The sequence below is a fragment of the Salvelinus sp. IW2-2015 genome, linkage group LG4p (genome assembly GCF_002910315.2).
Source record: "Salvelinus sp. IW2-2015 linkage group LG4p, ASM291031v2, whole genome shotgun sequence".
NCBI lineage: Eukaryota > Metazoa > Chordata > Actinopteri > Salmoniformes > Salmonidae > Salvelinus > Salvelinus sp. IW2-2015.
The window spans coordinates 15,883,529-15,906,524 of record NC_036841.1 but is presented as its reverse complement, the minus strand read 5'-3'; the positions used below and the strand labels follow the sequence as shown (position 1 = coordinate 15,906,524).

The window sequence follows — 22,996 nt, the reverse complement described above, 5'->3', positions numbered from 1 at the left end:
TCAAGTCATTAATAATATTWATATTTATATTAATACCTACAAGGCAGTTTTTTTTGTTCAAGTTTGGAACATCGACCATTTGTTTAAAAATGGAGGGTAGTCTGTCTTTCGTGGGTAGTGTTGGACAGGTCGTCCATCTTGGTTCCCTTCACGTCGCCCTTGGCTCTGGACACTTCCAGTTTCCTCCAGCACTACTCACCCATTTCCAGTTACCCCACCATGACACACTGCGTTCACACATGGAATGAAAAATTTAAATAAAAAAATAATCACAAGAAATCCAAAAATGTCGCAGATCTGAAAATACGGAGATATGTACTGCGACCTTCCACCCTCAACTGGGCCTCCCACATTCACAACCTTGCTTCCAAAACATTACTGTTACCCATTGAAAAAGATAAAGATTACAGTACATCACGTTTCACTTCACTTGAACTGCAAAAAAATAAAAAATAAAAAGTGAGTCTACATTAATTACGATTTGCTGCAGATCCCCCACACAAAGAAGAGAGTTAAACAGAAATATGTAGCGGTGTCCATGACAGAATACAATGACTCCTTTTCCCTGGCAAGTGACATTTCACTCTGCCTGGTTTCCACAGGTCCGCTTCGCCCCAGGAGCGAGGGCGAGAAAGGCGGATAGGTTGGTCATGTTAATCGTTCTTCTTCTCCTCCTCTGCTTTCTCTGTTATGGCGGCGACCTCCCCTGTGGCTGTGACCTCCCCCGGTRCTGTGCTGTCCTTGTTAGGGTCCACTCCAGTGGGTTCCGCTCCGCTGGTGCCAAATTCGTTCATCCGGTTGGGATCCACCCTGTAGATCCAGCGCTGGTACAGGTAGACAAAGAATACTACGTCTGTGGGAGGGAAACATAAGAGTTATTACAGGGAACCAGGGGTGTAATGTTCCCCAAAACACATGGTTCGGTACGTATTGTGGTTTTGGGGTCACAGTTCGGTTTCGATACAGCGGGAATTTTTCCCCCCTTCATTTTCTTAAATGAAAACAATAACTCAACAACAACACTAAAATAGAGTGCAATATGCGTGTGAAATCAATATGTAAACATGGCTCAGACATTGTACATTAGAAACACCTTCCTAATATTCAGTTGACACCCCATGTGTCAATTGTCTCAAGGCTTGAGAATCCTTAACCTGTCCCTTTCATCTACACCAGGGATGAACCCGCAGAACATTTTGTAGCCGGCTGACCAACTCAGCCTGGGTCTCAACTTACTGTTGAGAGTTAGAATAATAGAAAACACAAGCTGCAATTTAAACATGTGGTTGTGCATCAGTCACTCACTCAATTAGCCGTTGTCAGCAAAKAAATATTTGATTGTTTAGTTAGTCTTGCGGCCAGCTATCTAAACTTGTATTAACCATGTTTTGAAATACCGACCGGGGTGGGGCACATTGATCACAAGTGATCATATTTAAAACTGCAAACATTTGCCTCCACCCTATGCCAAAAATGTGTAGAATTGCAGGAAATGTACTTTAACAATATATATATTTTTATCCTTTAATTAGCCCTCTGTAGGCCTGGAGATCCATCTGTAGCGGGGATGGGCAACTCCAGTCCTCTGGGGCCTGATTGGTGTGTCACTTTTGCCCCAGTTAACACACCTGACTCCAACAATCAACTAATCATAATCTTCAGTTTAGAATGCAATTAGTTTAATCAGCTGTGTTTGATAAGGATGGGGAAAAGTGTGACACCACTCTAGACCCCGAGGACTGGAGTTGCCCATCACTGATCTGTAGTAAGCTCAACACATGGTGCATTGGCCAATTCATTGACAACRTCGGCTTTAGCTTGCTTAGATAGAGCGGGTCCTACCCGTGTGCTGACATGGGTGCGAGAGGGCCAGTATCGTAGTGGCTCGAGCACTTTCATGAGGTGCTGAATCCCCATATTCTCAACAACCAAGAATGGGCGCATATCCGCAGCAATAAACATGCTAAAGACAATCAGAAAGAACTTAAAGAACTTATACTGCTTTATAGTATAACTTGTTTTGAACAAAAGCTACAAATAAGTGAGTCACTCGGCCCTTTGCTGAAAAATAGAGCTGTCCATGGTTCTGAAACAATCTTCAGTGACCATTGAATTGTCGCCTTTCCCTATATGTTGCTTTGTGCAGAATTGAGGAAACATCAACTTAATTACACTGAACAAAAATATAAAACGMAACATGTGAAGTGTTGGTCCCATGTTTCATGAGCTGCAATAAAAGATCCCAGAAATGTTTCATACGCACAAAAAGCTTTTCTCTCTAAATTGTTCAAATTTGTTTACATCCCTGTTAGTGAACATTTCTCCTTTGCCAAGATAATCCATGCACCTCACAGGTGTGGCATATCAAGAAGCTGATTAAACAGCATGATCATTACACAGGTGCACCTTGTGCTGGGGACAATAAAAGGCCACTAAAATGTTAACTTTTGTCACAACACATTGCCACAGATGTCTCAAGTCAAGGGAGCGTGCAATTGGCATGTTGATTGCAGGAATGTCCACCAGAGATGTTGCGAAGTAATTTAAATGTTCATTTCTCTACCATAAGACGCCTCCAAYGTCGTTTTAGAGAATTTGGCAGTACGTCCAACGGGCCTCACAACCGCAGACGTTGTGTGGGCGAGCGGTTTGCTGATGTCAACGTTGTGAACAGAGTGCCCCATGGTGGTGGTAGGGTTGTGGTATGGGTAGGCATAAGCTACGGAYCATGAACAATTACATTATATCGAGGGCAATTTCAATGCACAGAGTTATCGTGAGGAGGGGGGGGACAACATTCCACAGGTCAAAATCAACAGCCTGATCAACTGTTGCTGACAGGTGTATAAAATTGAGGACACAGCCATGCAATCTACGTAGACAAATTGGCAGTAGAATGGCCTTACTGAAGAGCTCAGTGACTTTCAACGTGGCACCGTCATAGGATGCCACCTTTCCAACAAGTCAGTTTGTCAAATTTCTGCCCTGCTAGAGCTGCCCCGGTCAACTGTAAGCGCTGTTATTGTGAAATGGAAACATCTAGGAGCAACAATGGCTCAGCCTCAAAGGGGTAGGCCACACAAGCTCACAGAATGGGACCGCCGAGTGCTGTAGCGCGTAAAAATKATGTCCTCGGTTGCAACACTCACTACCGAGTTCCAAACTGCCTCTGGAAGCAACGTCAGCACAAGAACTGTTTGTTGGGAGCTTCATGAAATGGGTTTCCATGGCCGAGCAACCGCACACAAGATTAAGATCACCATGTCAAATACCAAGTGTTGGCTGGAGTGGTGTAAAGCTCGCCGCCATTGGACTCTGGAAACGCGTTCTCTGGAGTGATGACAGACGAATCTGGGTTTGGCGGATGAACGCTGCCTGAACCAATGCTTAGCGCCAACTGTAAAGTTTGGTGGAGGATGGGGCTGTTTTTCATGGTTCATGCTAGGCCCCTTAGTTCCAGTGAAGGGAAATCTTAATGCTACAGAATACAATGACATTCAAGACGATTATGTGCTTCCAACTTTGTGGCAACAGTTTGGGGAAGGCACTTTACTGTTTCTGCATGACAATGCCCCCCGTGCACAAAGTGARGTGCATACAGAAATGGTTTGTCGAGATAGGTGTGGAAGAACTTGCACAGAGCCCTGACCTCAACCCCAATGAACACCTTTGGGATGAATTGGTAAGCTGACTGCAAGCTAGTCCTAAATCGTTTAGCAAGTGCCCGCAGCAATGTTCCAACATCTAGTGGAAAGCCTTCCCAGATGTGTAGAGGCTGTTATAGAAGCAAAGGGGGGACCAAGTCCATACTAAAACGCCCATGATTTTGGAATGAGATGTTCAACGAGCATGTTTCCACATACACATGACCAAAAGTATGTCTACAGGAATGAGACAGATCCTGCTTCTGTTGCCTGTTTGAGAGTTTATTTAATAGTCTACTGACTCCGTGAGTACCAAGTATCACAACTGCAAAATGTCAGATAAATGTTGGGTAAAGCAAGCCGTCTGTTTTTAAAATCTTTGCTACGCTTTAATAAAAGGCTTTACAAATGTTTGTTAGAACAGATTCTCTGGTATTACTTGTGTTGTTTACACGGTTCCAAACAGGCAGAAAAAGTATTATAATCCAACACCATCTGTTTGTCACACATAATATGCAAGCAGCTCTCGCTTCTCTACCCTCCTTTTTCTTCATCTCCTTATTGTTAYTACAATTATGATCCTCATTATAATAAGTCATGTCATTATATGGCTTCTTATAGTAGTAGCTCTGTATAACCACCACTGAGCTGTAGGCCTAAGAGCGCGTCCTGTTTAGTCTTAATATCGTAACTTGCTATGCATGAAGCCTCTCCAGTCTTAAGAGTTCCAACTAGTCGTTGACAGATAAAAAGAAAAAAAAGTAACCTTTATTTAACTCATTCTTATTTAGAACKAATTCTTATTTACAATGACGGCCTACAGGAGACCCCATAAACTGACCTAACAGTTAAGTGTTCTAATTCTCAGAGTAATAAAACTGACACTCTGAAAGCTTAACCAAGTTTATTCTTCCCAGAGGATCAATACAGCTGCATTAGACACATGTTTCTACCACCACAAGTATATATACTCCAAGTTAGGCACTCCTCCTTCTCTCCAATCCTTACATCTATTATCGTTCGACAGGAAGARGRAGTAATAGGGTAATAAACCATCATTTCTCCCTTCAGGGKATCTGACCTGACCTCAACCCCTCATTTGCCTAATCCACAGATGTCCATCCGTATCCCCTACAGCAATCCTGTGACTTCCTCCCGTCCACMYAGCACATTCCAAAGCCATCTGGCTCCAACAGATAACCATCAACTTCTGATGTAAAAACCAGTTTCTAGGATAGCAATGTACCAAGTTTAACCCAGAATCCAACAAGAGTTACCGACAGGTATCTTGATTATAGAAAGAGGAAGTGGTTCCTGAGCCATAGACAGGCAATTGCTTTGGAGTTGTTAAAATAATATTTTTTATAATTTCTATATGATGAACCCATTGGAATGGAAAAGGYGCAACGCTCGCTCACCACTAAAACTTTAGTTTCACTAAACAGGTTTAAAAGATTGACGTTTCGGCCTTCAATGGCCTCCTTCAGAATAATCACAAAGTGAAGGGACAAGTTCATGTTAGGGCATGGGGAAGATAATTAAGGAGAAATCGTCAGCTCGTGCTGCTAATGAGACACGTGGTAGACCATACAGGTCGGTACTCAGGGTTTGGGGTACTATGGTCAATGTCTCCACCTTGTGATGAAATACAGAAGTGGAACCAGTCACTATTGGAAAACCGGGCAAGCTTTTTTCAACTATAGTAGGTGTAATTGATATACAACCATCACTATATAATGCATGTTGAATATGTTGGATATATAAACTCAGCAACAAAAAGAAACGTCCCTTTTTCAGGACCCTGTCTTTCAAAGATAATTTGTAAAAAAAATCCAAATAACTTCATGGAGTCATGTAGTAACCAAAAAAAAAGTGTTAAACAAATCCAAATGTATTTTATATTTGAGATTCTTCAAAGTAGCCACCATTTGCCTTGATGACAGCTTTGCACCACTCTCAACCAGCTTCATTAGGTAGCCAACCTGGGAAACATTTCAATTAACAGGTGTGCCTTGTTAAACGTTAATTTGTGGAATTTCTTTCCTTCTTAATGCATTTGAGCCAATCAGTTGTGACAACGTAGGGGTGGTATAGAGAAGATACCCCTTTTTGCTTAAAGACAAAGTCCATATGGCAATAACAGCTCAAATAAGCAGAGAATTTTTGTTGTTGTTGTTGTTGGTTGCACCTCGACTCACGTTGGTTGAGCACCCTCTAACTTCTTTCCATAGATGATCAACCCATAAATACATCTAGAACTACAGACAACAGTATTTTTTGCAATGTTCCGACCATAGGAACAKTAATGGGATTCTTCTTTAAACACTTCCTCACATGCAATTGAAACCAGTCTTCATTTATCTCAACTGTCTTTCGTTGTCCAGCAGCCAAAGACACAATCCTAGTCATATTAACAACCCATGCTTGTGGATGCATCTTTGGGTCTTCCCTACTTCCAACATTTCTTTAGGATATTTTCATCTCTGTCATATGAAACCGCTCACATTTGCGGTGCACTTTCAGGAAGGGTGTCTTCCCCGCTAATTGCATTTTGGAACATTAGYGCTTATAGCCTACTGTAGTGTGTGCATTGCTGCGCTTACAATGTAAAGAAACAGCCTAATAGCCCATCAACATTTTAAGCTAAACGTTGTGATCTGTTGCATCAGACTCATTGCTTTTTAAAACGTTTTTTTTTTTTTATGTAGTGGTTTTGTTCATTTGGGATCTATCAACTGTCCCAGACTATATTTGAAATATTTCTTTGTCGCACAGAAGGACACGCTGACCAATAGAATAGGTCAACTTTTCTACTGTAGATTGACGTAGGCTAGTGCTTTTGCCGTTCGTTAGGCCTACTCATCTTGTTGGACGACGAAAAGTAAAATGTGGACTGTTCTTCTGACATCTTTAATATGCGCCTCGGAATTCGATAAGGACGTGCGCCATTGCATCAGTTTGTCGTCACTTGCAGCCTACTTCGAAGCTGCGATGCCTGTGATAAGGACCCGATCACGTGATGGGCATTGGCTAATAAGAATTGAGATATCTGGCAATTGGCAGCTGGGAGAAGGGAATTCCTAAATTTAAAAAAATTAAATAAAAATTAGGACGATTTGGAACACAACAAATACAATAATAGCACAGCCAGGATTAAAAAGAGTCGCTTACATTCGTGATTGCAATTGTTTTCGCCAACTTGTTGCAGTTCATTTATTGTTTAATTATTCAAGGCTCCCTTTTGTTACTAATTTTTATAACTGAAACGCTTAAACGAAATGATCAAACCAAAAGATACAACAGTTCACCTGACAAGACTAAAGTTTGAAATGTCTAACTCAATATCACAGACGTGATTTGCCCTGACAAATGCTTCAACCCCCTACAAATGACAAGTATAATCCACATAATCAACACAACCTTTAGGTCATGATGTACACTATATACTTAATATCCAATAGAAAGTAGTATACAGTATTTGTTCATCAACATCTTTGTGTTTTCGTTACTAAAAAGAAGGGTAAAAATACTAGATAGAGTAGATGTACTCAAATATGCCCTCTGGTGTTTTAAATGAGTATTAACTGCAAGCGCTGCGACTCACCGACATATCACAACATACCGTTCACTATACTGCAGTATGATTTCAAATGAGGAACCGCTGTAGTCGTTAACGGAACAGCCTGAGCATGTTATTTTTCAGCTCAGATGTACTCAAAAGGGCATACAATGGAGCGTAGACATAGCCTGTAGGCCTAGTCTTATTACTTTGTTCATATATTTTTGGGATGCATTCATTCAGGTCTACGATGTAGCCAGAAAGAAACGGTTCGGTACGAATACGTGTACCGTTAAACCCCTAAGGGAACTATTTTTTTTAAACTTTTTTTTTTACAATGGGATAGTCATTGTTAAGACCCGGAATGAGCTGTACTTAAGTCTATGAAATGTGTGTGTTGGGAGGGCAGTGAGTGATAACGCACCGTCTCTGAGACATCCTATCCTGTACATCATGGGCATCTTGATGACAAAGGCGAACAGGTCGTCGATGAAGGTGTTCAGTGCCTTGTAGGTGAGCATCCTCCATGGGAGGTGGGCCACAGACTTCATCTTATAGTTGATGAACAGCTGTGGCGTCATCGTGATGAAACCTGAGCCAAATCACAAAGCAGACAMGACAACGCATCAGATCAAAGAAACAATGAGCATCGCACTTAGTCCTCCTCTGACAGTGTCACTTAGGGTAGAATATCACTTAGGATGTCAATTAATGGAGACACATTTGGGAGACAATGTGTTAACAAGGACAGACTATCAATAACTATAGACTTATGGGTCAATAAGGCTAGACTGTCTGCTTGGACAGACTGTCAATAGGGATCAGACTATGTAAATGAGGATTAAGACGGCATAGACTCTCACTTGTCCTGGACTGTGCAACTGATATTTAGCGATTTGATCATCACAGCATAGAAAAACGAGGAAAGGATGATTTTCAAAGACCAGAAAAATAGGAATTCCTTAAAATCAGACAAAATATAATAATTTATAATCACATTCCTGAACAATGACYACCAGTGACTCACCAAAGGTTAACAAGAAGCCATAGAGCATGCCCAGTACGAATGAGTACCAGCCTTTGTGCTCTTGGTACAACACACTGTAGACGGCATAGCACCCGAACAGAGGGTACAGCAGCCAAGAAAGGTACTTGAAAGCCATCTACGCAGAGGGAAGAGGACAGGACAAAAAACATCAGTAGAAGATTTTCCATTCTAGCGGGCAATAAAAGCTATTGTATTGTGTGGTGTTGACGCGTTTCCTTACGTCGTCGAAGACTTTGGTGGAGGACTGCACGTACGTTGACTTGTCTTTTATTGATAAGCGTGGGAGGATCCCGAACAATTTGTTTTCTCTGTCCAACTAAGGGGAAACCGACATCCAGATTARCTAACAAACAGGGATTCATTTGTGCAACCAAAAACAAGAGAAATACCTGTTCTCCATCTCACCTTGACGTCCATGACCTTGGTGATCTTCCAGAAGTCGATGAGCAGGCCGATGAACACGCTGACCTGGATGTTAATGGGACACGAGATGGGGATTAGAWAAGGGACCACTCTGCTCTAGTACAATGGTCATGAATGACATGCGTACAGAGCCTGCCATGATGAATGACATTACAAAGGGTCTGGTGACAAGTCTTTATTTATATAAATGAAAAACCCACTGACCTGCACCACAAAGTTAGTCTCATTGTCCAGGATGTAGAGCAGCACCACCAGGGACTGGAACACCCCGAAGATGATGGAGCGCACAGAGAGACCCTCCATGGACTGCCTGCTGTTCCAGAACTGGATGTCTGACACACACACACACACACACACCAGAATAGAAAGAACATTCAACCACACAAAATACATGTAATAGGCAGTTAAGCTGCAGGAAAAAGAAGCACAGTGAGCTCACCATTCTTGAATGCCAGGAACTCGAAGATGCTGTGAACGATTGAGACCACAATGGTCACGCCCAGGAGGTAGGGGTTKGTTTCCAGCAGGGCCACCTACAGAGACAACACAGTTCCTTAACAACGGTTACCAGGGAAACAACATGGAGTCCAGACTCGGGGACCAGTTTGATTCTAAGATGTGCTATATTGGAGGAGCAAAAGCAAAACAAAAATCTATATCTCCTTCTCTATTTACACCCTCCCCTGGCCTATGACCTCTAACCCCTGACCTTGACAGAGTCCTGGTCCTCGTCAGACTGCTCATAGGTGTCCTCTGGCAGGAAGTTCCATGGTGAGCGGGCATTCTGGGCAGCGTAGAGCTGCCAGCGCCACAGGGACAGCGGGCAGTAGGACAGGCGCAGAGGCAGCGACTGCAGAGTCTCATTGATGGGGTAGTAGTCTTTCTGCAGGTTCCAGTAGTCGTTGAAGTAGACGATAGGATAGTAGTCGCCGCTCACCGCGTCAAACTTCACATCTGTAGGGTTGGRRAGGGTAAAAAKAAYGGGTTGAGAAAATGAGACAGMCAGAATAGAGCAGTAASTAAAAGGTATTTCAMCTTYAGTTWGAYWTTTGTAAAKAAGCASTAGAKCTCAACCCTCCTAGTACATGCTCTGGTATGACCCACTGAGAAGCACGAGAATAGGTGCGTAGAGCTTACGTTGGTCCAGTGGAGGGGGGACCGAGCCCTTGACCCAGGCTGTATGGTCGTCCACCATGTTGATGGTGAGGTTGGGGTGCCAGTGGGAGATGATCTCCACTGGGCCGTGGCTCTCCGCTCGCTGGGGGGGGGGGCGGGGTGGGAGAAAAGAGGAACGGCAGTCAATCAATACTGTGCGGACTGGTTTTACTGACCGAAAATAAAATAGGGTCTACGGCATCATGGTAAACACAGCTGACCTTGATCATCTCCGGGTCGGTCTCGGTCTCCCCCGTCAGCAGGTTCTTAGTCTTCACGAACTTCCTGCGTTTGAACTTGTTCAGCACTGAAAGAGTCAAAGAGTAAAACGTGAGTCAAACCACTGACATACTACTTTGATAAGGTCATGCATGCACCAGAGTGTGGGGGGGCAGTTACTTACTACGCGTGGCATGGACTGTCGCTAGCCGACGATACTGGCCCTTGCGCTTGGGGTCTGGGTGGAATCCAGTCTTCGTGAAATACACGTGGATGTAGAGGGAACCATTCATTTGCACCTTCTGTAACACATAGGATCAGCGAAAGAGAGAGAGATTAGAAAATGGACATCCTACCTTCACTTCTCCCTCCTGCTCCCTCTCCTACCCAGTCGCCCCCTCCCCCCTCACCTCTGGGATGTCCAGATCTATTGAGTGCTCATAGCAGCCGTCCCCATCTTCTCCAGTGTTCCAGTCTCCGTAGACCAGGTCTCTATGGAACCAGAACAGGGACTGTGTGTCGTTGAAGTCAGAGAACACCTCGTCCTGTGAGATGTACACATACAGGTCCTGAGGGCAAAAAGAAAACAGGTTATCATTTATTCTTCATGTTATCCATTTCCATATTCTTCTATTGACTTGTTCTCAACCACTTTGGGTGGTTGTTTGCTGTGGCACAGCTTCTTTGTCCAGCAGTGTGAACTAATTACTGAGTTAATAAGCTAGCCAGGATCAAGCTCATCAACGGAGACAAGTTGTGCACACAACTCACCCAGAGAACTGAGCGGCAGGCACAGACCAAAGGTCAACCAGGAAGTCAATACAGTCACATGACCTGGGGTTAATCGCTTATGCAGAACGGTGTGAAAAGGCCGGCGTACCATGAGGCTTTCCTTGGGGAAAAGGTTTCGGCTGGGTAAATGCGGTGCCCCAGCCGGGGTACTGGGGTCTGGTGTAGAGGACCCTCTGCGGAACCAGCTACTGATGGCCCAGATGACAAAGATCCTGTAGAGGACGAGGAAAGAGAAGAAGAAAGTCAAGTTAGTCCAATTGAAACCAAATAAACTTTTAGTCAAATGTGTAAAAGTTATTTTTTCTAAGTGGGATGCTTGGAACCATAGAAATAGAATTAAATTTCTATGATTTGGGACTACCCAAATGACATCACCCCATTAAAGTTGAAATTTAAAACGGTTAAGGTAGGGGTCCCAACAATCCCACTTAGCATCTACCGTAAAGTATGTGTGACAAACAAAAGGTTGAGATAAAGACAAGTGTTTTTTTTTTAATATAGCGTCAGTGTTGGAGGATTGATTACAGTTCCTTGGTGTCCACGTCACCAACAAACTATCATGGTCCAAACACACTAAGACAGTCATGAAGAGGACACGACAATGCCTTTCATTGTCGTGCCCTCTTTATGACTGTCTTAGAGACAGGAGATTTGGCATGGGTCCCCAGATCCTCAAAATGTTCCACAGCTGCACCATCGAGTGCATCCTGACCAGTTGCATCACAGGGAACTGCTTGGAATCCAACCGTAAGACACTGCAGAGGGTAGTGCGTACTAGAGGTCGACATGGCCGATTAGTTAGGGTCGATTTCAAGCTTTCATAACAATCGATAATCTGCATTTTTGGGCGCTGATTATGGCCGATTACATTGCACAACACGAGTAGACTGCGTGGCAGGCTGTCCACCTGTTAGTGGAATGCAGCAAGGAGCCAAGGTAAGTTGCTAACTAGCATTAAACTTATCTTATAAAAAAAATCTTAACATAATCACTAGTTAACTACACATGGTTGATGATATTACTAGGTTAACTAACTTGTCCTGCGTTGCAAATAATCAATACGGTGTCTGTTAATTTATCATTGAATCACAGCCTACTTCGCCAAACTGGTGATGATTTAACAAGCGCATTCGCGAAAAAAAAAAGGCGCTGGCTTTGCACCAATGTACTGAACCATAAACATCCATCCCTGTCTTAAAATCAATACACAAGTATATATATTTTTTTAAACCTGCATACTTTAGTTAAGAAATGCATGTTAGCAGTCAATATTAACTCGGGAAATTGTGTCACTTCACTTGCGTTCTGTGCAAGCAGTCAGGGTATATGCAGCAGTTTGGGCCGCCTGGCTCGTTGCGAACTGTGTGAAGACCCTTTCTTCCTAACAAAGAMCATAATAAATTTGCCGGAATTGTACATAATTATGACATAACATTGAAGGTTGTGCAATGTAACAGCAATATTTAGACTTATACCCTGACTAGACCGCTCGCGTTGCATGCGCAAGTGTTGCAAAATACATTTTGAAATCTATATTAATCAATTATTGCACGCGCGCCAACGAGCATCTGCGTTGCCAAGGGCTAAAATAGAAGTCAGTTCTATTTGTTACGCAGATCGCGCTTCAACTCCTGCCTCTCCCATCTCCTCATTGGTTATACCCACGTGGGTGACTGAAAGACGAACATGGTCGGTGGCGGTAATGCACCTACTTTATGAAAGTTGCCAATCGCAATATAAAGTCAAGAGAAGAAAAAACCTGGGAGGAGATGACTAGAAWCGATTCGGTTGACCGTTTTGTGTGTGGATTAATTGTCGGAGTAGAGGACCTTGTGCATTTCAGGTAAAATAACAACTCAATGTTTATATCCCAGGACAAATTAGCTAGCAACCGCAAACTAGCTAAATAGGACAAATTGGCTAGCAAGTGCAAGCTAGCTGGCTAAATTGCCATAAATGTTTAATGCTTTTCAACCTGTTCCCAAATTAATGTAATTGGTTCAGAGTTTGTTTAGATATTTTAACCTGCGTGTCGTGATCGCGTTTGGTGTGGGGGGATAAAATACATTTATGCACGATGGCGCACGCGGTTTGGGTTCCGCGTGCTCCATCGTGTGCCTTGGTTTCTGATGAAACCAAGATTGAACTCTTTGGCCTTAATGCCAATCGTGACATCTGGAGGAAACCTTGCACCATCCCTACGGTGAAGCATGGTGGTGGCAGTAGCAACATGCAGTAGGATGTTTTTCAGCGGCAGGGACTGGGAGAGCAGTCAGAATCGAGGGAAAGATGAACGGAGCAAAGTAGAGAATTCCTTGATGAAAACCTGCTCATGACCTCAGACTGGAGCAAAGCTTCACTTTCCAACCACACAGACAACGCAGGAGTGGCTAGGGGGGGACAAGTCTCTGAATGTCCTTGAGTGGCCCAGCAAGAAACCGGACTTGAACCCGATCAAACGTCTCTGGAATGACCTGAAAATAGCTGTGCAGCGACGCTCCCCATCCAACCTGACAGTGCTTGAGAGGATCTGCAGAGAAGAATGGGAGAAACTCCCCAAATACAGTTACACCAAGCTTGTAGCATCATACCCAAGAAGACTCCAGGCTGTAATTGCTGCCAAAGGTGCTTCAAACTACTGAGTAAAGGGGTCTGAATACTTGTGTAAATGTGATATTTCAGTTTTTGATTTCTCAGTACGGGGTAGTGCGTAGATTGATGAGCGAAAAAAACTATTTAATCAATTTTAGAATAAGGCTGTAGCGTAACAAAATATGGACAAAGTAAAAGGGTCTGAATACTTTCCGTGTGCACATCTCTGACCCACCTGAAGAGGACTCCCTTTATGACCGACCATGCGTTGGCTGGTGGAGCCGGCGGTTGCTGTGCAGGGTCCCCAGCAGCAGTCTGTACGGCCTGGCCATCCACGACTGCAGCCGCGCCATTGCTGCTCACCTACACACACACACACACACACGCCACATCAAAATCAGTAGTGATGCACCGATATGACATTTTTGGCCGATACCGATATCCAATATTGTCCTTGCCAAAAACAAAAAGATACAAATAACCAGTATTTAAAATTTGTGCGACCTTTTAAGCATTCTAGTAGTTAAATAGGCACTGCATCTCAGTGAAAGAGGCGTCACTAAAGTMCCTGGTTCTAATCCAGGCAGTATCACATCAGGCCGTGATTGGGCGTCACACAATTGGCCCAGCTTCGYCCGGGCCGTTATTGTAAATAAGAATATGTTCTTAACTGAAGTTATTGTTGGCATTTACGTATGTCCCCATTACCAGTAAAACAATCCAAACATATTTCTTTCACTTACTTGCTATTCTGTTCCATTGTTCATTTGTTCAGTCGTTTCAAAATTGTACGTGGAGTTATTACGTCAAGTACCTACGTTATATAGGTATGCACGGTAGCTTTGACATCGGTTTTTAACATCGCCGTTGAACTAGACATCGGCCAATACCGATGTTGGCATTTTTAGCTAATATCGGCCGATTCCGATATGTTCACCGCTATATCGTGCATCCACATCAATCAGGGAATCCTAAGATGGGTTTCCATCCACTAGCTAAATATCCATCAAAAAGATATGCACAGGAGTGTTTCCATCAAACTGGCTTGTTACAGATGAAAAGCTGTGCGTGATGACATAAAAAAAAAAAACTTTTCCACATCAGTTTTTTATTCAGTTCATGGAATTATTCAGTTCAATGCGATTCCATCGGTTGTCACAAAAACTGTCTCTATCAATAGCAAACTTGCCCTATCTTGTCGTCTTGGTGCATGTTCTCAAGACAACACTGATAAAGTGGAATGTAGGGTGCAAAAATGTAAATTTAAAAAAGCAATTTCAATAGCTAGGCAAAAGATGTATGCAAATATTCTCTGCATTAACAAAATGTGCCTTTTCCCACCAGAGACGTGTTTCCATCAAATTGACTAGTCGTACGTGATGACGTAGTGCACAACTTTCGTGCTTAAGTTCTTAATTAAGTACCGTATAAAGAAATACAAGTTAAAATGGGTTTCCATTGCATTTTCAACTCTGATGGTTTAAATGTTGCGTTATATAGCAAAAGTGCCCACTCTGGTATTGGCGCGTGCGCTCTAGCCAACAGCTCGCAGACATAGTGCGGGTATGTCCTACACGAGATGATTATGGACAAAAGAGCAAGTTCATTTTTAATTTGTCATACAGCAGCCATCATGTCACTAGAATAAGACCCTCGGTATTTATTGAAAAGGAGCATCAAGCTCATGACCTTGCACCACCACCCTCTGAAGTTCATTATTTATCTAGCCGAACTGCATGGTTTTCCGAGTCATAGTGGCAGGACCACATATCGCGTGACTTAAGTTTACTTCGATATGATGGTTATTATATCAATATGTGTGCATTAAAAAAAAGTTTGTTTCCACTGCTATTTCTTGCATAAAACATTTTACAGACAAAACGATCTCACCATGTCTAACGAACAAAATGTCTGTCGTAAGGATGCAAACGTTGGTACATTTTGCAGCCGACTAACAATTYTTTTCCCCAAACAGTAAAATTACGTAACCAACAGAAAGTGCACAAATTGCTGGTTTGGGTAAGTATCCTTCAGTAGCGTTTGGACACCACGTACATTACCACTCATCACCACTGCCCCGTCGTAGGTTTGTGCAACCAGCTTCTTGACATTCAGTGGCGCTAGGACTTGAGGCCAACACCAGTTTTGTCCTTCACCGCCACAAACCTCTCACCCACACTGTTGTCTGGCAACATGTAGCGCAGCACTATTACCATCTTTGATTTACAGGAGACGTCAGTGGTCTCATCTGCCTGTACAGACGCAAAAGGAGTCAGACACCTCCTTAGCAATAGCTTCTCTGTACACTTCATACATACAACCCCAAAATGTGTTTTGGATTGTGCTAGATGTACTTGCTGAGGCCTGCATATAGACAATATCACCATAATCCAGCACTGATTAAAAAAAGGGTCTTCGAACAAGATATTTTCTGACTAACATTGAAAAGCAAGATTTGTTCCTGAAATAAAAATCTAATTTCAACTTCCTGGTATTTCCTGGTATCAACTTCCTGGTATCAATGTGCTGTTTAAATGGCCCGAGCGCTGTCTCACAATTGCCACACAATTTAATGCATGCTATAATTGTGGCAAGCACGTACCTATTCTCCTCMGTTCGTTGGTTGTGCAGGTCGATGGCTCGTCTATGAGGTGTGTAGTTGAGTCACAACTTTTGATTTCCCCAGTAACCCAAGTTTAACAGCGTTGTCTATATGTGATGCACAATTCTCATGTTTTGAAACCCTTTCAGACAGATGTTTTAAATCCTTAAACCCAGAGACTTGGACCACACACACCCTCTCCACTGAATTACAGGTAGGGGAAGTTAAATAGTGATTGCTTTGATTGAGATGCTTGCAGTTAGCCACGGCTTCCTTCCAAACCACTCATTGTTGAATTTGTGATTTCAACATGTGTAATTTTTATGTCCAATGGCTGATGAGCACAGAGACGTTTTTATCTTSAATTTATCTTCATGTGACAATGATTGAGAAGGATTTGCCAGTAGAGTGTCGACTTGATTCAATTATGATGACTGCTAGCATTTCAGGTAAAAAAAGAACTCAATGTTTATATCACAGGACAAATTAGCTAGCAGCAGCAAGCTAGCTAAAAAGGCAAAATTAGCTAGCAAGTGCAAGATGCACCGAGTTTGAAGGTAGGCCTTGAAATACATCCACAGGTACACTTCCAATTGACTCAAATGATGTCAATTAGCCTATCAGAAGCTTCTAAAGCCATGACATCATTTTCTGGAATTCAGTGTATCAAACGTTTGACCTACTGAAATTGTGATAGATCATTTCACTTATAATTCACTGTCTGTAAACAATTGTTGGAAAAATGACTTGTGTTATGCACAAAGTAGATGTCCTAACTGACTTGCCAAAACTATAGTTTGTTAACAAGAAATTTGTGGAGTGGTTGAAAAACTAGTTTTAATGATTCCAAACTAAGTGCATGTAAACTTCAGACTTCAACTGTACATCTGTAAAAAGATAGTCTAGAAACTAAAGCTTTGGTTGTCTTCCTCTCAGGCTTCCATGTCTTCTCAATGTTCACCTCTTGAACATCAGACTGAGGCCTTATCTTCACTGTCACTTTCCAACCTTGTTGAGGATGGCTCATTGTCACTCAAAAAGCCTCAAATTTTCCCGGATGGCCACCAATTTTTCAACCCTTGTATTGGTCAGCCTGTTGCGTGCTTTGGCGTGTGTTCCCAAACAAGGACCAGTTGCGCTCCGAGGTGGCTGATGTTGGTGGGATTTGGAGGATGATGGAGGCAACAGGGGAAAGAGCCTCAGATCCACAAAGTCCCTTCCACCAGGTGGCTGATGAGGTATGTTGCCACGACTGCCATATTGCATCTCCATCCCAAAGCCCTTGCTTGGAAGTGTACTTCACCAGACTGTCAAGAACCTTGCCCTCATCCAGGCCAAGGTGGCGAGATACAGTAGTGATGACACCATAGACCTTGTTGATCCCCACCCCAGACAGGTTGCTCTTGCCAGCATACTTGGGGTTCAACATGTACGCAGTGCAAATACCTTCTGTGGACCAAGGTCATTGATGACTACCTTCAGCTCACCTGCAACGTAGAGACCGGTGTGTCTGTTGCCCCTTGTGTCTGTGCTCTTGTAGAATACTAGTTGAGGGGTGGASATGTAGTTAATTATTCCTTGCCCACAAACATTTGACCACCCATCAGAGATGATTGCAATACAGTCTGCCTTCTCTATGATTTGCTTGACCTTCACTTGAACTCTGTTGGACTCTGCATCCAGCAAATGAGTAGATAAAGCATGTCTGGTTGGAGGGGTGTATGCTGGGCGAAGAACATTCAGAAATCTCTTCCAATACACATTGCCTGTGAGCATCAGAGGTGAACCAGTTGCATACACAGCTCGAGCAATACATTCATTAGCATTTCTCTGACTACATTCCTCCATTGAGTCAAAAAAAAAAAWCTTATTCCAGGAGGACCATGAGCTGTTGCTATCGATTATGTGTCCACTCATAATTTTCACCTCGAATATAAGTAGAGGGACTTTTGTCAGAGGTTGCTTGTTGTGAGCGCGGAGGGAACTTTATGCACTTGGCCAGATGATTCTGCATCTTTGTTGCATTCTTCACATATGATTTGGCACGGTATTTGCAAATGTACACAGCTTTTCCTTCTACATTAGATGCAGTGAAATGTCTCCACACATCAGATAGTGCCCGTGGCATTTTCCTGTAAAGATTAGAAAAACATTTGTAAAAAAAATAAAAAATAAAATTCCATGTACAGATAAATAGTTAGGCAGTTAGATTAATTTTAAAACATTTATCTTTACAAAGGAGTTGTTTAAACATGTATGGAAACAGATGAATTAACACTCAGTTAGCAGGCTCAAGCAAGCTAAAACCCACATGGTAGCAAAAACTAACAAGCAGAAATTGTTAACAAGTTAAAAATGATTTAAACAGACTTGGCTGTAGGCTACTATTTACTAGTTAACAAAAAATAATGTATGTCATAAAATATTCAACCCACCCAGTATTGTAATCAAAACTTACCAGAAAGCATGAAGTCCTTGGCTCAGACAGTGTGGGCTCAATAACATCTCATTAGTGTGCAAGATCTTGAGAATCAGCTGTACATGTGATGGAAGAGTGCACTGCACATGTGATGGAAAAATGCACTGTGCATGCAGAGGGTTGCAATTCCATTGAATTGGGGATAGTTTAATTAAAATATGCCACAAAATCTAGAATTGCCTTATGTGTATCCCATAAAAAAAACATTCACTGTTATAAGATAACTTTTTGAAGGAATTTAAGCAAAATTCCCAGGCTTAACTTCCCATGGAAAGTTCCCCGGAAAGTTTCAGACCCTTTGCTACACTATTTCTAACCTAAAACTGTGGGGCTCAAAACAGGTGGGGCTCTGTCGCCACAGAGCTTCATACAGTTAAAAGGCTCTATGGTCTATTATTTAACATGCAACTGCTGTAATGAAGCAGCTAATAAAACGTCATTTTTAAACATTTGCCAAAACGCAATTCACGGGAATTTAATTTGAACAGGAGAGAAATGCTGATTAATGGCATGAGGAAGTTTTAAATAATTGCCTCCGCGTTTCTATGCATGGATTTTTGCAAGGCTACTTTGAAGCAAGGCAAGACATGACTCATTATTTGATGCAAAATGTTCAGGTTTCAAACAAATATACTGCCGCAAACTCAAATTGCAGTGGTGAGTGACGCGCTGATTGCCTTCTTACTATTGACTAACGTTATAGCCTACGCACTCGAATGGGAGGCGTACTTTAATTACGAGTTGAGATCGAGTAAAAATAAATAAAAGAATCAGCTCCTTTTAAAATCGTGGCCATCAAAGTTAACAATTTTAGATGCAATCGCATGTTATTTGTTGCGCAATGACTATGCTGACAAAAGCACGTTTCTCATCGGTACAGGCTTTTTGACAGGTGATCGGCTATTCCGCTCCTCAAACTAGCATGACGACTAACGGAAATACACACGCCAATTTAATTCCACWAAATTATGCAAATTCACCTATATCATGACAGGTCAAATGTATTTTCAGCAGCTAACCGTTTAATGGTTAACGTCCCTAGTCTGTCGGCATTTATAAAATTGTACTGAAACTTCCCGTTTCCATCACAGCGGTCGTGATTTTGCTTGCATAAAAACTGTGGATGGAAACGTGGTTACAGACAACAAAATTCACCCATGTCTGGTGTATTTTGTTTTGTCGACTGTAGGACATTTTGCCCCAAAAGCTTCCAGTTTCCATGATCACTATAAGAAAAGATCATTGATTTTCCAGCATCAGCTACATTTTACCTGAAGCGAGAAAGAGAAAAAAAAAAAACAAGGCTGACGGAAAGTAGCACTTTGGGGTTATCCAGTCTGGGACTCATTTCAAGAGCCACCAATGAATTATGTGAGTCACTTATAAAGACAGTGATTTCCTGAGGTTTCTCAATGGTTTACACTGCATTAATGTTCCCCTGAAAGCCTACTAGTAGGACCCATGATGACATAGCTACTTTGATAGGATTTGACATGTAAGCAAAAACCTGTCTAATTAAGTTGTATGGTCCGGAGTGAGTGCAGCATGAAGGAAACATGCCAAGCCAAGAACGTGGCAGTCAGAAAGCCCAAGCAGTGGTGCATTTTTGCCCAGTGACACAAAAGACAAGCACACTCCAAGTCACAAGACAGGCCCCACGTTCTGAAAATCACATCTCCCCTCCATGTCACCAACACAAAAGGGATGGACAGCAAGCCTCTAAGAACAAACTGCACTGACAGTCAAAAAGGTTTCAGTCAACACAGTGACCACCATGGCCTAAGAGGCTGAAGCTAAACAGTGCTGCATGAGTGTTTTTGCGTGAAGGCAGCAGTTTCCTTATGATGTTAACTGACTGGAATGATTCCATTATCTGTGGCAGATGCTCCGTTTTGTTCCGGAGGGCACCCCAAGATGACACAGGATCCAAAATCCAACTGTGTTATCTTCCCAGTAAGAAGTAATCCTTACAACTCACATTGTCAACTGGGGTTAACATTTTACCCACTACTAAATTCTGCCAATGGGACACAGAGTAAAAGCATTGAAAACAACCAATGGCTTTGMCTACTGCTATGAGAGGCAACACAGCCCTTATCTGTCAATCTTTCATGGAGGGAATCGGAAGACAGCTGCTGCCTTGGCTCCTGTAGCATTCCTCATTGGTTAGATGAGTTACAGTATCTGTGATAAGAGGACCAAACTGGTTCCTATGAGTGGGAGATACTTCTAGTTGATTATCCACTGCATTCACGAGTATCTGCACAAACAAGCCCCGGGGACCTTAAAGAACACCACTCTGAAGGTTAGCGTGGTAAGAGGGCCTCTAGTGGATGCGTTTCAAGTTGATTTAATAACCGAACACACCTGTCAAATCAGGAGGCTTGTTGAGACACAGCAAGACATTAGGCCCCCCCCTTTCTTTATTTTTACATGCGTAGTCTCGCAGTGGAAAGCAAATGTCACACGAACCAAAAATGAGTAATTGATCAGATCTGCTCAGAAGGGGATGACAGTCCCGTGGCATGCATGTGCAATGATGTTTGACTGAAGTCAACATTAGCTTGCTAACTGATGAGTAGTGACTAGCTTGCTAGCTAGTTAGCTAATAACTAACCAGAATATCCAACCCGCTTGCTTACAGATGCAYTAGGGTCAGACAGGCTCACCGTGTAAATTGTTTAGATTATCCGGCATCTCACTTGGAAAACATACCTCAATTCAGGGATGATAAATGCTTTGTACTCCGAATTGTCCCATTATCCCAACTGTTACAGGAGAAGATTGAATGACAGTTATCAGTAGCCACAGCAGCCATTATGGAATGACATGTCGCGTTGAACAACAAAGAAGCAGATTGGCTGACACTGCAATTCCAAAATGGCTGCTATGGCTTGAGGATGAAAAGRGCAGTTTACCAGAAAAACAGCCTGGTCTCAGGCTAGACGTAACATAATAAATGTAAATCCAGGACATCCAAATTAGTACATTTTACATTTGGTATGGTTACATAAAACAGACAAATTAAAGTAGGGTAGTTGGTTCGGCATTTAACGCAAATGTCTAGCAACCCGAAGGTTGCAAGTTCAAATCTCATCACAGACAACCAAAGCATGTTTAGYAACTTTAACTACTTTGCATGTTACCTAACTCTTTTAACTAACCCTTCCAGCAAACTTCTCGGTGTAACAGTTTGGATAATGGGACAAATCGGAATACAGCACATTTATCATCCCTTGGATTGAGGTATGTTTCCCGAGCCATATCTTGCGCCAACTCCACCGTGTCTTAATCTACACATGAATCCTGTCTGACCCCAGTGCACCTGTAAGCATGCGGGTCGGATCTGCTTGCTAGCTAATAAAATGCAACATCCATAACCAATTAACTAACGAACTAAAATCTAGAAAACACAGATGTTCGATCATTCTCAGCGTCGGGCTGTGATTCGTTTAGTCCATTGAAGAAGGCCGTGCGATTAAAGGTAATGATTGACAAATGATTCTGCTAACGAACGTTGGCTAGCTACATAGGCTGACGAAATATCATCGCCAGTCTAGCTAGCCACTCTTGTAGCTAACTAGCTAGGTTAAAACGGGCTAACCCAATCATCCACTGTCATGACGTGATCTGTTACCCCAAGTACCGACCTCATTATTTTGGTCAGAAATATGGTTGTCGACAGTTCTGTTGGCTTATCAGAAAATAACTAACTTGCAAGATGCTGTAACAAACGCACCGTGAAAGGCAGGGGGACGTTTTTAAACCGACCGGCATTGACAACGTCAAAAGCTCGCGTGTGAAACGATCACACTTCAATAACAATGTCTGCAGTGCCACTCACTACTCGAGTTAGCCATATGCCGATATTGGTACGTTCACACATGGAAGACAGTCATACAATTTAATTCATTTTTACCTCGCCGTTGGCTTGCGGAGAAGCTTCGGTCTCCTGCGACGCCATCTTCGCTGTCTCTGTCGCACACTGCTGGCAATGAAATCGCAGTCCTCGCGTGAGCTCAGATAGGTACATCATCAACGTGACGTTTTTTGCAAAGAAGCAAGTCGTCCCATGTTGGCATGAAGACATCAGTGCCTTATCTCTCTATTTCCAACAGTCCCCTCTTTTAAACAATAGAGGAGACAGCAGCTTGTTATATCTGTTACACTCTCTTTACTGTATGTTCAGTGGTATGTTGTGCTTACAGTATTTGTGCCTGTTGTAACCCAGTACCTTTGTAAAAAAAAATACTTTGAAGTACTAGTTTTTTGTTGTATCTGCACCTTACCGTGTATTTTGTTTTCCTACTTTTACCTCAGTACATTCCTGAAGAAAATTACTTTTTACACCATTACATTTCCCTGACACCCAAAAGTACTCGTTACGTTTTTACAGAAAAATTCAAATTCACCCACTTATCAAGAGAACATCCCGGGTTATCCATACTGCCTCTGTTCCGGCCGACTCATTTAACACATATGC

At 42.6% G+C, this 22,996-nt stretch overlaps 1 protein-coding gene across 1 annotated transcript; it reads right to left on the bottom strand.

Moving 5' to 3' along the window:
* clptm1 (CLPTM1 regulator of GABA type A receptor forward trafficking) lies at positions 1-22,538 on the bottom strand. The gene is made up of 15 exons (XM_023982662.2): positions 22,433-22,538; positions 13,668-13,795; positions 10,929-11,052; positions 10,459-10,617; positions 10,233-10,350; positions 10,051-10,136; positions 9,812-9,932; positions 9,384-9,628; positions 9,114-9,207; positions 8,879-9,006; positions 8,657-8,719; positions 8,472-8,567; positions 8,231-8,366; positions 7,628-7,795; positions 1-853 (listed from the first exon to the last, which is right to left on the bottom strand). The coding sequence occupies exons 1-15, from the start codon at positions 22,475-22,477 to the stop codon at positions 654-656; spliced, it is 1,911 nt and encodes a 636-aa protein (XP_023838430.1). The 5' UTR covers positions 22,478-22,538; the 3' UTR covers positions 1-653.
* Between the last annotated feature and the right edge of the window lie 458 nt (positions 22,539-22,996).